This window comes from Octopus bimaculoides, chromosome 11, assembly GCF_046866305.1.
Source record: "Octopus bimaculoides isolate indiv1 chromosome 11, ASM4686630v1, whole genome shotgun sequence".
In the NCBI taxonomy this organism is placed as follows: Eukaryota; Metazoa; Mollusca; class Cephalopoda; order Octopoda; family Octopodidae; genus Octopus; species Octopus bimaculoides.
Window position 1 is genome coordinate 8,566,848 of NC_142938.1, and position 14,359 is coordinate 8,581,206.

A 14,359-nucleotide genomic window follows, 5' to 3' on the forward strand; every position below is an offset into this window, starting at 1 on the left:
AATCCACTCACAAACTCAAGACTATAGCAGAAGATACCTGCCTAAGGTGCCGCTCAGTGGGACTGAACCCCAAAACGTCTCACCCCACACCATACCTGCACCTTTTACATTCCATTTCTTCCGCTCTCAGAAGTTTCAACTTCCCAAATACTCTTTTACGCTTTTACTTGTCTCAGTCATTTGACTGCGGCCATGCTGGAGCACCGCCTTTAGTCGAACAAATCAACCCCAGGACTAATTCTTTGTAAGCCTAGTACTTATTCTATCTGTCTCTTTCACCGAACTGCTAGGTTACGGGGATGTAAACACACTAGCATCGGTCTACCAAATCCACTCACAAGGCTTTGTATATATATATATTATATATATATATATATGTTTGCATGTATTTGTGACACCGTCACTGCTTGTTGACTGATGTTGATTTGTTTCTGTTCCTGTAACTTAGCAGTTTAGTAAAAGAGACCAATAGAATAACTACTAGTCTTAAAAAAATCAAGTACTGGGGTCAGTTTATTTGACTAAAACCCTTCAAGGCAGTGGTCCATCATGTTCATAGTCCAATGGCTGAAACAAGGAAAAACATAAAGGGCACAAATTTGAGAACCTTCAGTTGGTAAACTGAATCCCCATCATCTCAGCCATCTGACATTTGCTTTCAAAAAACAGCAGATATGATTTAGCAAAAGAAAATATTAAGTTTGACTGTTTTTTTATTGTAAGTCAATCTGTCAATCCAGCCTGATTTTGTGAAGATTAAAGATGGTAGTTGGTAAGAGAGAAAATTCTGTATTAAATTTATTTATTTATTTATTTATTTATTTATTTATGTGTTTCAGCCAAGTGGCTGCGGTCATGCTGGTGCACCACCGTGAAATGTTGCAGAAATAATTGCAACATTTTGTCATGCATTGATTAGCAAAGTAAAAATAGATGATATGATTTTTACTAGTGTATTTTCATCTTTTATGGTGTTTTGGGGGTCATATGTTCTTGGCAAAAGTAATTACTTCAAACAGCTACTAATGCACTTGAGATGCTTAATTAATAACCTATGTATAAGCCACAAATTCTTGATGTGTGTGTGTGTGTTATACATTTATACATTAGCAATAGTTTCTCATTTGTTTGCTGCTAGGTGATGACTCAGGATTGCAATTCACTTACTCACTAGGTTGATTATTGCTATGGAAAAATACTTATTGCAATCCGGTGATTGATTTTAATTCTTTCACCTGTAAATTTATGCGGACCGTGCAGACTGTCAAAGTAGACTTCACAGCGAACTATTTTCTGCAATTATGTATAACTGTGCAGTCTCAGACAAAATTATGGTATACCTGGAGAGCCAGTTCTGTAGGTGGGTTGTTATACTTACTGCTGTTGTTTTAGATATGCACAAGTTACTACACTGCACTCCATGTAGCATTTTAATTGCCACACATAATATGCTCTGACTGTCATAATAAACTTGATTTAAACATTTAGCATTCACATTATTCTATCAAAACTAATGCTTATTTATTCACATAAGTTCGAATGAATCATGAATTATCTTTTAGCTTTGAGAGTTTGATGAAGTAACTTAATTTTTAGAATGATATTGCAGGGTTAGGCCAGATTTGGCCAGATTTAACATAAAACAGATAAAATATTTTGGCCAGATATAACTGGTTTAAATGCTAAAGGTTTAACGAAATGTCATTGAAGCAAGCATGACATATTGTCTCAGTATTCAGAAGCTTGTCATATTTAGAATCACCACAGCTGGTATTAGGCTTGCAATCAGACATCTCAAGTTCAAATATCCTGCAAGCATTATTTCACTGTCATTTCTGCAGTATACTCATTAGGTTGGTCCACCTAATTTTCAGAAAGTAGTTACTTGATCATCTGAGAGTATTTTCTGGAGCACAGTAGCATCTTCTCTTGAGAAGGATTTGTTGCATCTACTTAATACCATAAAATAGGGGTTAAGCAATGGTCCTTAAAAACGCTGTCCAGGTTCAGAATTCATTTGCTGATAAGCAATGTAAATACTACACTCAGGATAACCAATTCTGCAATATCTAGAATACTGTGACTGAAGGGTTGTTTCTTGAGTATTCAGTAACCTACTTCTATGTCACAGGTTTGCTTCAGTGCAGGTTACATTGCTACTCTGCAGTCATTCCTGTGATGATACTCGAATCAACTTTGGCTTATCTACTTCCACTGTGATCACGACCAAAATATGAGGGCTGGCTGGATGGTGGAAAGATTATTATATGTTCAGACTGTCATGCTACACCTGTTACTCTTCAACTTTGCATGGTAAACACTGAGGTAGTGGTATGGATATCCAGAATAACAGATCTGTGGATTTGTGGGTCAGCTACTTGCACCATGGTCAATCAAAACAGACCCAGGGTTACACAGCAACAATAATAAAGTGAGCATATGTGTCTCTGTGTATTAGAGTCACATGACCTCTTCAACAAACCCTTATTTTGGGATCATTTCCTTTTTATATTTTATGTAGTCCCAGTGGTTTAAGATTTAATGGATAGTATAGTGATAAAATATTGCGTGGTAAGAGGGTAGATGTAACACAGGACCTGATTAAATTACATGGAAAAATGTGAGCAAGAGAAATGATATTCTTAAGATTATAAATCTGGAAAAGTACAGGTCAAGCTATAACACCTGGAAAGTTCAGGACAAATTATTACATCTGGTAAAATACAGAACAAGAAAATTTTTACTTAAAATATTGCAGCTAAGGATAAAATTTCAAATAAAATATTTAGATTAAGAAAATATTAGCTTTTATATCTCAAAATTCAGTTTCCTGAAACTGGACTGCTTCTAAGTGTTTTGGTCAACTTCTGCCATTCTATAATTCTCTGCCAAGATCGTACTAACTAAAGTGACTTGGCAACAATAACAAAGAAACCATGGGCTTGTGTTAATGTAGGAAATCATAATCTTCAGCCATATCCTATTTCTTTATTGATAATGCCCCACTGGTTCATAGCCCCCTATATTTGACAGGTTCGACCATTGTTAAACAGAGAGAGATTGAATGGAGAAAAACGTTGTGTTCGTGTGTTTCCAACCACCAACCAAATTGTGCTCGGCACCGACAAAGGTTTCACGTTCGACTACGTCCATTCTGCACATTCTACACAGGTCAGTAGCCTTTGATGTTCTCTACCCCATTTTTCTTTTTCTGTTTGTTTTATTTATTACTTCAAACCAGTAATTCTCAGCCAGTGTCCATGTGACCTTTGGGAGGTACATGTGACCTTTGGGGCTCCATATAAGATTTTGTTGTTAAAATTTATCTTCAATAAACTTGTTATACTTCTGCAATACATAAAATATTTTAACAGAAGGCACAGAAGTGGCTATGTGGTAAGAAGCTCGCTTCTTGACCACATGGTTCTGGGTTCGGTCCCACTGCATGGCACCTTGGGTAAGTGTCTTCTACTATAGCCTCAGGTCAACCAAAGCCTTGTGAGTGGATTTGGTAGATGGAAACTGAAAGAAGCCCATTGTACTTGTGTGTGTATGTGTGTGTGTGTGTGTGTGTGTGTGTGTATTTGTGTGTCTGTGTTTGTCCCCACACTATTGCTTGACAATCGATATTGGTGTGTTTACGTCCCCATAACCTAGTGGTTCGGCAAAAGGCACTGATAGAATAAGTACTAGGCTTACTAAGAATAAGTTCTGGGGTTGATTTGTTCAACTAAAGGCGGTACTCCAGCATGGCCGAAGTCAAATGATGGAAACAAGTAAAAGAATTATTTTTATACAATTCCTAGGCTTTGGTCTGCCAAGACAATAATTGAAGACACTTGCCCAAGGTGTCATGCAGTGGGACCGAACCCAAGACCACATGGTTGGGAAGCCAGCTTCTCTACCACACAGCCATGTCAGCAAAATGTTTGCTGTTTTCAGTTACTGCCTTCCACATTCTGTGTTTGAATCCCACCTTAATTAACTTCACCTTTCATCTCTCCCACCCCTATTAAAGTACAGTACCAGTTAAGTAGTGGGAGCAATTTGGTGTCAACAGAATTTTAAAAAACAAAAAGACAAAGGCCAGCTGAGGAAAATATGACCCCCACCTCCTACCAATAAACCATCACACATACACATACACACACACTCACATACTTACAAACTCTCTTTCTCTCACACATACACACACACACGTCATTATGGTTCTGGGACACCTACTGCTATTAATAGGTTTTTGCCTTAGAAACCAATGTTATTGATTTATTTAGCAATAAGGAAAGAAAACAAAAATAAAAAGAAAGAGAGCAGGGTGGGGGTAGAGTCATAATTTGGTGTTGATTAGAATGTTTATTTTAGTATTATAACAAGTCCTCAATGATAAATGCATGGCCGCTACTCCTTAAGCTTTTCAATGTTGTCAGCATCTTTGTTCAAGTCTTTTATAACACACACACACACACATACACACACACACACACTCACATGCATGCACACACATGTGAATATATGTGTCAGTATGCATGCACACATATGCATGTATAGTTGTAAAGTTATATGTATGTATATATATATATATATATATATATATATATATATATACATACTTATATATACACACACATCGACACACAGATATAAACATATGTATATATATGTATGTATATATGTATGTATATATATATATGTATGTATATATATATATATATATATATATATATATATATATATATATATATATATGTATATATATATATGTATATATATATATGTATATATATATATGTATATATATATGTATATATGTATATGTATATATGTATATATATGTGTTTATTTATGTATATATATGTGTATATCATATGTATACACACACACACACACACTCATATATATATATATATATACACACACTCACTTTATTTACTTATATATATATGCATATACATATATGCAAATATGCTTCTACATACATATATGAAACCAGTTATGACCACTTAACTGAACTACTGGTAGAATTTATGAAGTGTTTTATGTACCTGCCTATTTGACTGGTGAAGACATTGCTGAATTTATTGATTAGTCTTGCTTACCTGTCTGAGAGAGAGAAAGAGAGAGAGAGAGACCTCTTAACGTAATATTTACTATTTACTCCACTCACTGGTTCTGTTGCTATAGTTACCTAGCCTTTGTGTTCTCTATTTTGCCCTTTAAATGGACCAGCTTCGTTGCTTAAAAACAAGAGACTATTTTTCACATGCATTTTTAGTTATTTGTTTTTTCTTTTGCCTTTCTGCTCTTTTTTTTTTTACTGGACAATTTATATAATAATAATAATAATAATCCTTTCTACTAAAAGCACATGGCCTGAAATTTGTGGGGAGGGAACTAGTCGATTACATCAACCTCGGTAGGCAACTGGTACTTAATTTATTGACCCTGAAAGGATAAAAGGCAAAGTCAACCTTGGCTGAATTTGAACTCAGAACGTAAAGACAGACAAAATGCCAAGGCCTGAAATTTGAGGGGAGGGGACTAGTCGATTACATCTACCCTAGTAGGCAACTGGTACTTGATCCAAAAGGATGAAAGGCAAAGTCAACCTCGACATAATTTGAAATTAAAACACAGAGCTTTTATGTTTCTTTATTTTTCTTTCTTTTTTTTTTTAAATGATTTGATTTATTGTGTGAGAATCAAGACTGTTTAGCTCCAGGTATTCCACTTCAGGTAAAGCAATTTTCCGTTCTTGCTTCAGACTGAAGTACTAAATCTCGTAGTCGTTAATATGTCATGACTACAGACTTCGTAATTCTCCTCTCAAACCAACAGGGGAGGCTATGAGTAGGTGTTGTTGTTTTTGTTGTTGTTGTTGTTTAACCACAGATAGGCACTGATTGAGCAAAAGCAGACCTGTCGTCAAAGGTATTGCAGCAGTGACGATCTCGTCTCTTTAGGAGTGTATCTAGGGTTACATAATCCTCATCCACATTCTGATGCTTTTTATTAATCAGATGGAATTTATTGAAGCAGATTTTCTACTGCTGGATGCCCTTCCTGTCACTAACCTTCACCTTTTTTTCTTTTCCAAGCTAGGCTATATTTTCTCATGGCCACACATTTCTCACAGATTTGAAACAAATGACATCACTTGTATGATGGTGACACTCATTTACAACCATCTCATGATGTCAAGTCAAGGACCCATACACACACACACACACAATAGTTTTCTTTCAAATGCACTCACAATTCTTTGGTTGGCCCAGGACTATACTAAAAGATACTTGCCCAAGTTACCGTGAAATGGGACTAATCACAAAACTACATTGTTGGGATCAAACCTGTTAACTCACAGCCATGCTTGTGTTTATCCTGTACTAGCAGTATAGCCCAGCTTTGCCCAGGATTAAGTTGGGATTATTAAGCTAATCAAGTTCTTTATTTCAAACCAAACTAAGTAACATGACGTCAAATTTGGGCAGAATCAGTGTTGCAACTGGAGCGCATGGGTTGGGAGCTTGATCGGCAGAGGTGATCAGGTTACACATGCCAGCCCTTTGAAAACACCACCGCCATCATCTAACACCTCTTTGCCCATGGGTTAGGAACCCTTCCAACAAGAGCTAATTAGAAGTCTAAAAACAAGCATGGACATTTAGAACAAATTTATGGAAATACTTTGGACAGTCCAACCCATGCTAGCATGGAAAGCAGACATTAAACGATGATGATGATGATGATGAGGTAAAGAGTTAAAGGATGTAGAGAACTGTGACTAATGCCTGTTTGTTATTTCTTTTTCTGTTTTGCTTATAGAAAGATGTTTATCAAAGTGTTGAACCTTTGGTGGAGAGTATATTTGAAGGTTACAATGCCACAGTGTTTGCCTATGGTCAGACAGTAAGTATAGTTAGTTGTATTTTGTCATCATATATCATCTGTGACCCACACTCAATCAACACTAGGGCAGTGTTTGCTTACTTAATCCCTTCAATCCCTATGGAGCATAGGCCGGCAATAACTTTTCTCCTCTCTTCTCAACTCTGGGCTGTCTCTTCTGCTTTTCCCCAGCTGGATCCCTGCCTTTTTCACCTCTACCTCCAGCTATTTGTAGGGTGTCCTCTCTTGCACCTCCCTTGTGGGTTCCAGGTGAAGGCTTGATGTGTAATGCAGGATGTTGGTTTCCTTAAGATGTGACCTGTCTCTCCCCATTTGGTGCTTCAGGATTTCTTCTTACACTGGCACCTGACCCCTTACACTTCTATCACAGCTCTTCCTGGTGGTCAGAAGAGGAGTTGACCTCTCAGCTTCCTTTCGGATTTTGTTACATTATATCATATGTTTCCCCGAGGGAAGGCCTTTCTCTCTCAGGTTTTGTTGGTTTTCAGTTGTCATCCCTGCTTCTATAATTGTGTGACCCTATGCAAAGCCATTTTTACCTCTGGGAAGTGGTGGTCCAGCATGGGAAGGCCTACTTTGTAGTAGCAATATACTGTTTGTTTTCATCTTTTTTCTTAGGTGTATTTGAATAATGTAAGATAATATTATTCTTTTTTATTGTGTCAGGGTTCAGGAAAAACTCACACAATTGGAGGTTTCAATTTATCTTCAGTATCGGAGGAGCAGCAAGGTATCATACCTCGAGCTGTTCGACAGATATATGATGTCATAAATGTAAGTATGGAAACATCAAAATGACCATTCATTTTGTTCTCTTTGCTGGGTGCATGTCCCTTTTTTTTTAATATCATCATCGTTTAACGTCCGTTTTCCATGCTGGCATGGGTTGGACGGTTTGACAGGGACCAGTCAGGCAGGAGCTGGCCAGGCAGGAGCCAACCAGACTTCTGTCTGTTTTGGTAAGACTTTAACGACTGGATGCCCTTCATAACACCAACCACCCAGCAGCAGGGACTGAGTGCTTTTTACGTGGCACAACTGCAGGCAAAGTCAGTTGTGGCATGGCTTTTACTGCTGGATGCCCTTCCAATATTTTTTATTTTTTTATTTTGCATCCAATTTTTTTTGTCTTGTGTTGCTATGTTTATTTTGGTTCTTTAACTCATCAAGGATGCCTCAGTGTGGTTTGCTTAACTTGCAAGAACTTCTTTCGGTCATTAGACCATGGTCATGCTGGTACACCGGCTTGAAGAATCTTTAGTTAAATAAACCGGCCCTGGTACTTATATTTTTAAGCCTGGTACGTATTCTATTGGGTTTTTTGCTGAACTGCTAAGTTATAGGGATGTAAACGCACTAGCATCAATTGTCAAGTGGTGATGGAAGACAAAGACACACATACACACACACATGCACACACACACACACACACATGGGTTTCTTTCAGTATCTGCCTACCAAATCCACTCCCAAAGCTTTGGTTGGTCTGAGGCTATAGTAGAAGGCACTTGCACATGGTGCCATGCAGTAGCACTGAACCCGGAACCTTGTGGTTGAGAAGCAAACTTCTTACTACACAGCCAGACCTGCACCTACTAATGGTAACACGAATCAAAACTCAGGCCATTGAAACACCAGTCTTACACTAGTGAACTATACCAACGAGATACCAGCCGAGAGCAGACGTGATTTGATTGTTGGTACCTTAGCATCGTGACCACAAGTGCAACACAGTGTCAGCCTGCTGTTAAGAATTGCTACCTCCCTGCTTGTTGCCAGGTACATTACTGATTCAATTATCTATGCTCTCTCTCTCACTCTCTCTCTCTCTCTCCCCACTCTATTAACGAAAATGATGTAAGAAGTGGGGGACCAGACGAATATTTCTATGAACACTGCACTGCCTCTATAATACTTGTGTGTTGCTCAGCAAATGACCTTAGACTGTTTACTTTAAAGCATTTGCTTGCTTGTACTTAGTGTTTGGTTTGTTTGCTGTTGGATGTATCCTGGAGCTTTCAGTCATGTTATGGTTATTGAGTTATTTTTCTTTGCAGACACAATATTTTGCATCTCTTCCTCTTTTTATTTTACTCTGTTTCACATATCCGTGAATATATATATGTGTGTGTGTTTGTATGCATATGTGTATGTGTGTGTGTATGTGTATATATACAGGGTGTGTAAGATATTTGAGGACAGATTTATGTTTATAAAAAACATATATAATAACAGTTAATAACTTTATCAAAAAATGCTATGAGGATAAAAATAAACCTTCTTTTCTATAATGTTATTCACTAAAGCCACCTTCAGCTTCAACAACTGCTTCTATATGAGATCTAAATCATCTCCATGCTCGAATCAAGTGGTCCTGGTTCATTTTGGACATTACTCTGACTATGGCAGCTTTCATAGAATCTTTGGTGTTACGAGCACGTTCATTGACCTCTCTCTCAACAATGCTCAATGCTCCACATATAGTAGTCCAATGGATTGAGATCTGGGGAATTAGGAGGCCAAATGTTAGGGGTTATGTGATCATGAAAAGTTTCAGCCATCCATTCCTGTTTAACCCATTGTCGGCAATAAAGAAATAAGATATGTGAGGGCATGGGAAGTATGTGGATGGGCAAGTGTGGGGGATTGGAAGGGCCTGCAGTGGATGAGGGATAGTAGAGGGGCCTGCAGTGGGTGGTGACCATGGGCAGTGTTGGGAAGATGGGTTGTGGGTGAGTTTTGACAGAGGCCAGATTATGTGTGTGTGAGAGGAGACAGGGCCTTAAAGGACGTGCCCGTATGTAAGGATGGCCATGATTTTACTTAGCTTGATGTGTCTTCTCAAACACAGCGAATATATATGTATTTGCCTTGTCATCTCCTCAACAAGACCCAATGTCTGAATCTCCTTTCTCACCACTTTGTCCCACATCTTTCTGGGCCTACTCCTTGCATATGGGTCTGCCACAATCTGAGATCGGCATTTCTTTATTTGGTTGTCCTCATTCATATACATCATACGACCATTCCATAGTATTTTTCTACCCAATTTTTGTTGTTGTTTTTTTGTTTTTCCAGTCAAAGGCCAGCATTCATTTTACGGTGCGGGTGTCCTACATTGAAATCTACCTAGAAGAGTTGTGTGACCTGCTGGATGTGGACAACAAAACCTTACACGTACGAGAGGATGAGAAAGGGAATACTGGTAAGTAGATTGGCTTCCTCTATCTCTCTCTCTCTCTCTCTCTCTCACTCTCCCCTCACATTCTCACATGCATATATGTGCATGCACACACACACATACACACAAACAATGATACATGCACGCACGCACACACACACACACACACACACACACACACATGATGGGTTTCCACACAGTTTCTGTCTACCAACTTCACTCACAAGGCATTGGTCATCTCAGGGCTATAAGAGAAGACTCTTGCTCAAGGTGCCATGCAGTGGGACTGAACCTGGAACCATTTGGTTGCAAAGCAAGCTTAACCATAGTCATGCCTGCACCTAAAAATTTGTCCCTTGGGGGTGTATGTTTTTTCTTTTCCTTTACAGTTGGTTTGAATTATTGATCAATTATTGATTTAATATTGTTTCAGTGATATCAGGTGTCCAGGAGGTAAAATGTGAAAGCATGGAGGATGTGTTTTCCTGTTTGGAGTCTGGTTCTGCAGTTCGTCATACGGGGTTGACACAAATGAATGAACATTCTAGCCGATCACACTCGGTTTTCACCATTGTTATAGGTATGCAATGTAACTGTTGTCTATATAGTATATTCTGCTGGGCTATGCAAATGCGCTTAAAGCTAGTTTTTTTTTTTGTTTATATAATGACCCCCACTTCTATGTCATGTTTCTTGTAAATTAAAACAACATTTACTCTTTTACTTGTTTCAGTCATTTGACTGAGGCCATGCTGGAGCACCGCCTTTAGTCGAGCAAATCGACCCCAGGACTTATTGTTTGTAAGCCTAGTACTTATTCTATCGGTCTCTTTTGCCGAACCGCTAAGTTACGGGGACGTAAACATACCAGCATCGGTTGTCAAGCGATTTTGGGGGGGGACCAACACAGACACACAAACATACACACACACATACATATATATATATATATACATATATACGACGGGCTTCTTTCAGTTTCCGTCTACCAAATCCACTCACAAGGCTTTGGTCGGCCCGAGGCTATAGTAGAAGACACTTTCCCAAGGTGCCACGCAGTGGGACTGAACCCAGAACCATGTGGTTCGTAAGCAAGCTACTTACCACACAGCCACTGCCATATTTGTAAAGTATTTTTGACAAGGACTCAATATTTTATTTGTGTGTGCTGTTGTTAAGATGTCATCCAGTATAACCTGTTGTTTGGTAGAGTTACTTGACTTGTTTTTAACAATATGTATTAAATTATTGACTTGTTTGGATATTTTTTTTTTTTCCTGTTTTACTAACTGCATGCATAAACCACTATTTCTCTTCTGCATGATATCAATTGCCAGACCAGAAATGGACCAATTCTGACATTTTCAGTAGCAGACATTTTGATTACTCTACCAACTGTTCAGTGTCGAGTGACCGAGGTAGGTTTTCAGTTATGACTTAGAGACATGAGGTTTCAAATTGCAACTGCTAAGTGCTGTTGTTGTTGTTGAGTAGCTTTGCTTGTTTGTACTTAAGCTTACATATAGAACATATAGATTAGATACACACACTCACAAAGGTTATATATATCATCATCATCATCATCATCGCAAGGAAGGTAAATGATGGTGATGATACACACACACACATGCAAACACACACTCACTTGTATTACTCTTTTACTTGTTTCAGTCATTTGACTGCGGCCATGCTGGAGCACCGCCTTTAGTCGAGCAAATCGACCCCGGGTCTTATTCTTTGTAAGCCTAGTACTTATTCTATCAGTCATTTTTGCCGAACCGCTAAGTTACGGGGACATAAACACACCAGCATCGGTTGTCAAGCAATGCTAGGGGGACAAACACACATACATATACATATATATATATACATATATACGACGGGGTTCTCTCAGTTTCCGTCTACCAAATCCACTCACAAGGCTTTGGTCGGTCCGAGGCTATAGTAGAAGACACTTGCCCAAGATGCCACGCAGTGGGACTGAACCCGGAACCATGTGGTTGGTAAGCAAGCTACTTACCACACAGCCACTCCTGCGCCTAACTATATTGTATAAGTATAATGGAATAGATCTATTGCATGCATGTGGCCAACTGAATGCTCTCCAAGAATCTTAGTCCATTGTTCACACCTATTCCGACACCAACTCTGCTCCTGTTTTAACATGTTTCACTCACTTGGCTGCAATGTTTTGTTACTAACAAGAAGGAAAACCAAAGCTTGTTTTAGACACAAAGATACTTTATACAGCGTTTAATGAATACATTTTACAGTGTTTCAATTGTAGCATTTCTCATTCTTTTCCAGAAATTTCCCACTGCATGTCAGCCAAATTTCACTTTGTTGATTTGGCTGGCTCAGAAAGAGCACATCGCATTGGTAATGTTGGTGAACGATTTAAAGGTAAGTTTTGTTAGCTGTATTATGGAGATGGGGGTAGCTCCGTGCTGTGTGTGTGTAGGGGAGATATGCTGTGTTTCTTTTTCATTATCTAATCTCAATCTGAACAGGATTATATTATAGCAGTTCGTTATTTACTCTGTACCCCCCACCCCTGCCCTCCAATCAACCAGTATGCTTTCTTAGAAGCTAATTTAACCAATGGTGGCCTCAATTTCTCAACATTCCAGGTTTACAGCACTCTTTGTTCACAAATTATGATGGGAGAGCAGAGAGCAGTGTACATGGCTCATTGTGATACAAGGTGGGGTGGTTAGGATTAGGGGATAAATTTTATCTTGTTTTTGTAGTGAGTCGAGAGTTGCTGGGCGGGGGGGGGGACTCCTGACCTGAGTCGTGGGTGATATTGCACAAGAGTGGTGGAGATAGTCACCACAGTAGATCACCAAATTAATATCTTAGAGTTCTTAGTCTAAATCCTGTTGGTGTTGACTATTTTCCTTCCCTCTGAAGTAGATAAAGTAAATATTATTTGTGTACATACCAAAGTTAGTTACTAGTTGTTGTTTAGCAGACTTATGATCAACAGTGTTCTGGTTGTAACCTTCCAGTTTCTTTTAATGCTGGTATTCAGGTAAAGTGTATCTAGGTCTACATTATATTTTTGTATCCTTCCTTTTTTAGGATGGCTGAGTGGGATTTGTAGGAGATTTAGTTGTTATTTCTAGCAGGTTGTCCACTACAAAAGCTCCCTCATTAACTAAACCGTTAATTATAATACTTAGGTCAAATACTGTCTAAGAGTAACCAAAATAAAAATCAGAATTATATCAGGAAAATGGCTACAAGTTAAATCAAACTAAATGTAATAGATTCCATCCAGGAACAAAGTGAATACACACACATTTATATATATATATATATATATATATATATATATATATATATCTTTTTTTCTTTTATTGGTTTCAGCCAGATGTTGTGGCCATGCTAGGGCACTGTCATTTGTTTGATTGCTTATTTTAAACTCATTTCCAACCCCTCTCTCTGAAACTGGTCCTGTTGAAGTAGTGAGTTGGACAAAGCTGGCGTTTCTTGTTGTGGGTTCATCTAATATCTCAGAGAAAAATTTGTCTAAATGTTCTTTGAAGACAACCACATCTATACCTCGCAGCTAACTGAGTTTTTTTTTTCTTTTTTGACAAAGTATTGGACCCTTGAACTCTAAGCTGTTACAGTTTTTGGATCTTTGCTCTAGATGGAAATGCATTTATGTATAGTAATGCCCTTAATATAAATATATATGTCATCATCATCATCATCATCGTTTCACGTCCGCTTTCCATGCTAGCATGGGTTGGATGGTTTGACTGAGGACTGGTGAACCAGGTGGTTACATCAGGCTCCAATCTGATTTGGCAGAGTTTCTACAGCTGGATGCCCTTCCTAATGCCAACCACTCAATAAACTGTCACTACATAAACCTGATGATTGTGTAATGCATGAAAGTACTAGTTTATTTCAATATTGTAAAATAGTAAAAATTGTAAATAATAAAACTTGAAAATCAGACTAAGTTGGAAATTCATTGATTTATATATATATACACACACACACACACACACTAATATACACTAATGTTTGTTTTTATATCAAGTTATGTATAAAAACCATTTAGCATTAAACTAAAGGAGTATTCAATACATTTTAGTAGAGTGCAAATTTATTAAACTTTTACAAAGGAAAGATTGACAGTGACTTTAAAGTTTCAGTTTGTTTGCCTATATATAGATTGTCATCTTATTGTATTAGGGCTGCATTTTACTGTTAATGGCAGCTGAAATCTTTTTACCCACATAGCTTCGTCCTACA

At 38.0% G+C, this 14,359-nt stretch overlaps 1 protein-coding gene across 3 annotated transcripts in view; it reads left to right on the forward strand.

Annotated features, from left to right (window-relative positions):
• Positions 1-14,359, forward strand: part of LOC106881743 (kinesin-like protein KIF27) — a 52,562-nt gene that overhangs the window by 7,160 nt on the left and 31,043 nt on the right. The window contains exons 3-9 of one of the 3 annotated variants that reach the window (XM_089359403.1): positions 3,034-3,171; positions 6,823-6,906; positions 7,573-7,680; positions 9,985-10,111; positions 10,521-10,667; positions 11,425-11,505; positions 12,395-12,490. In XM_089359403.1, the coding sequence (XP_089215529.1) occupies positions 3,034-3,171; positions 6,823-6,906; positions 7,573-7,680; positions 9,985-10,111; positions 10,521-10,667; positions 11,425-11,505; positions 12,395-12,490 (781 nt within the window). Of the gene's footprint in view, positions 1-3,033; positions 3,172-6,822; positions 6,907-7,572; positions 7,681-8,568; positions 8,686-9,984; positions 10,112-10,520; positions 10,668-11,424; positions 11,506-12,394; positions 12,491-14,359 lie in introns of those variants that run through there. The other 2 variants (XM_089359404.1, XM_089359405.1) reach the window with 2 other exon arrangements.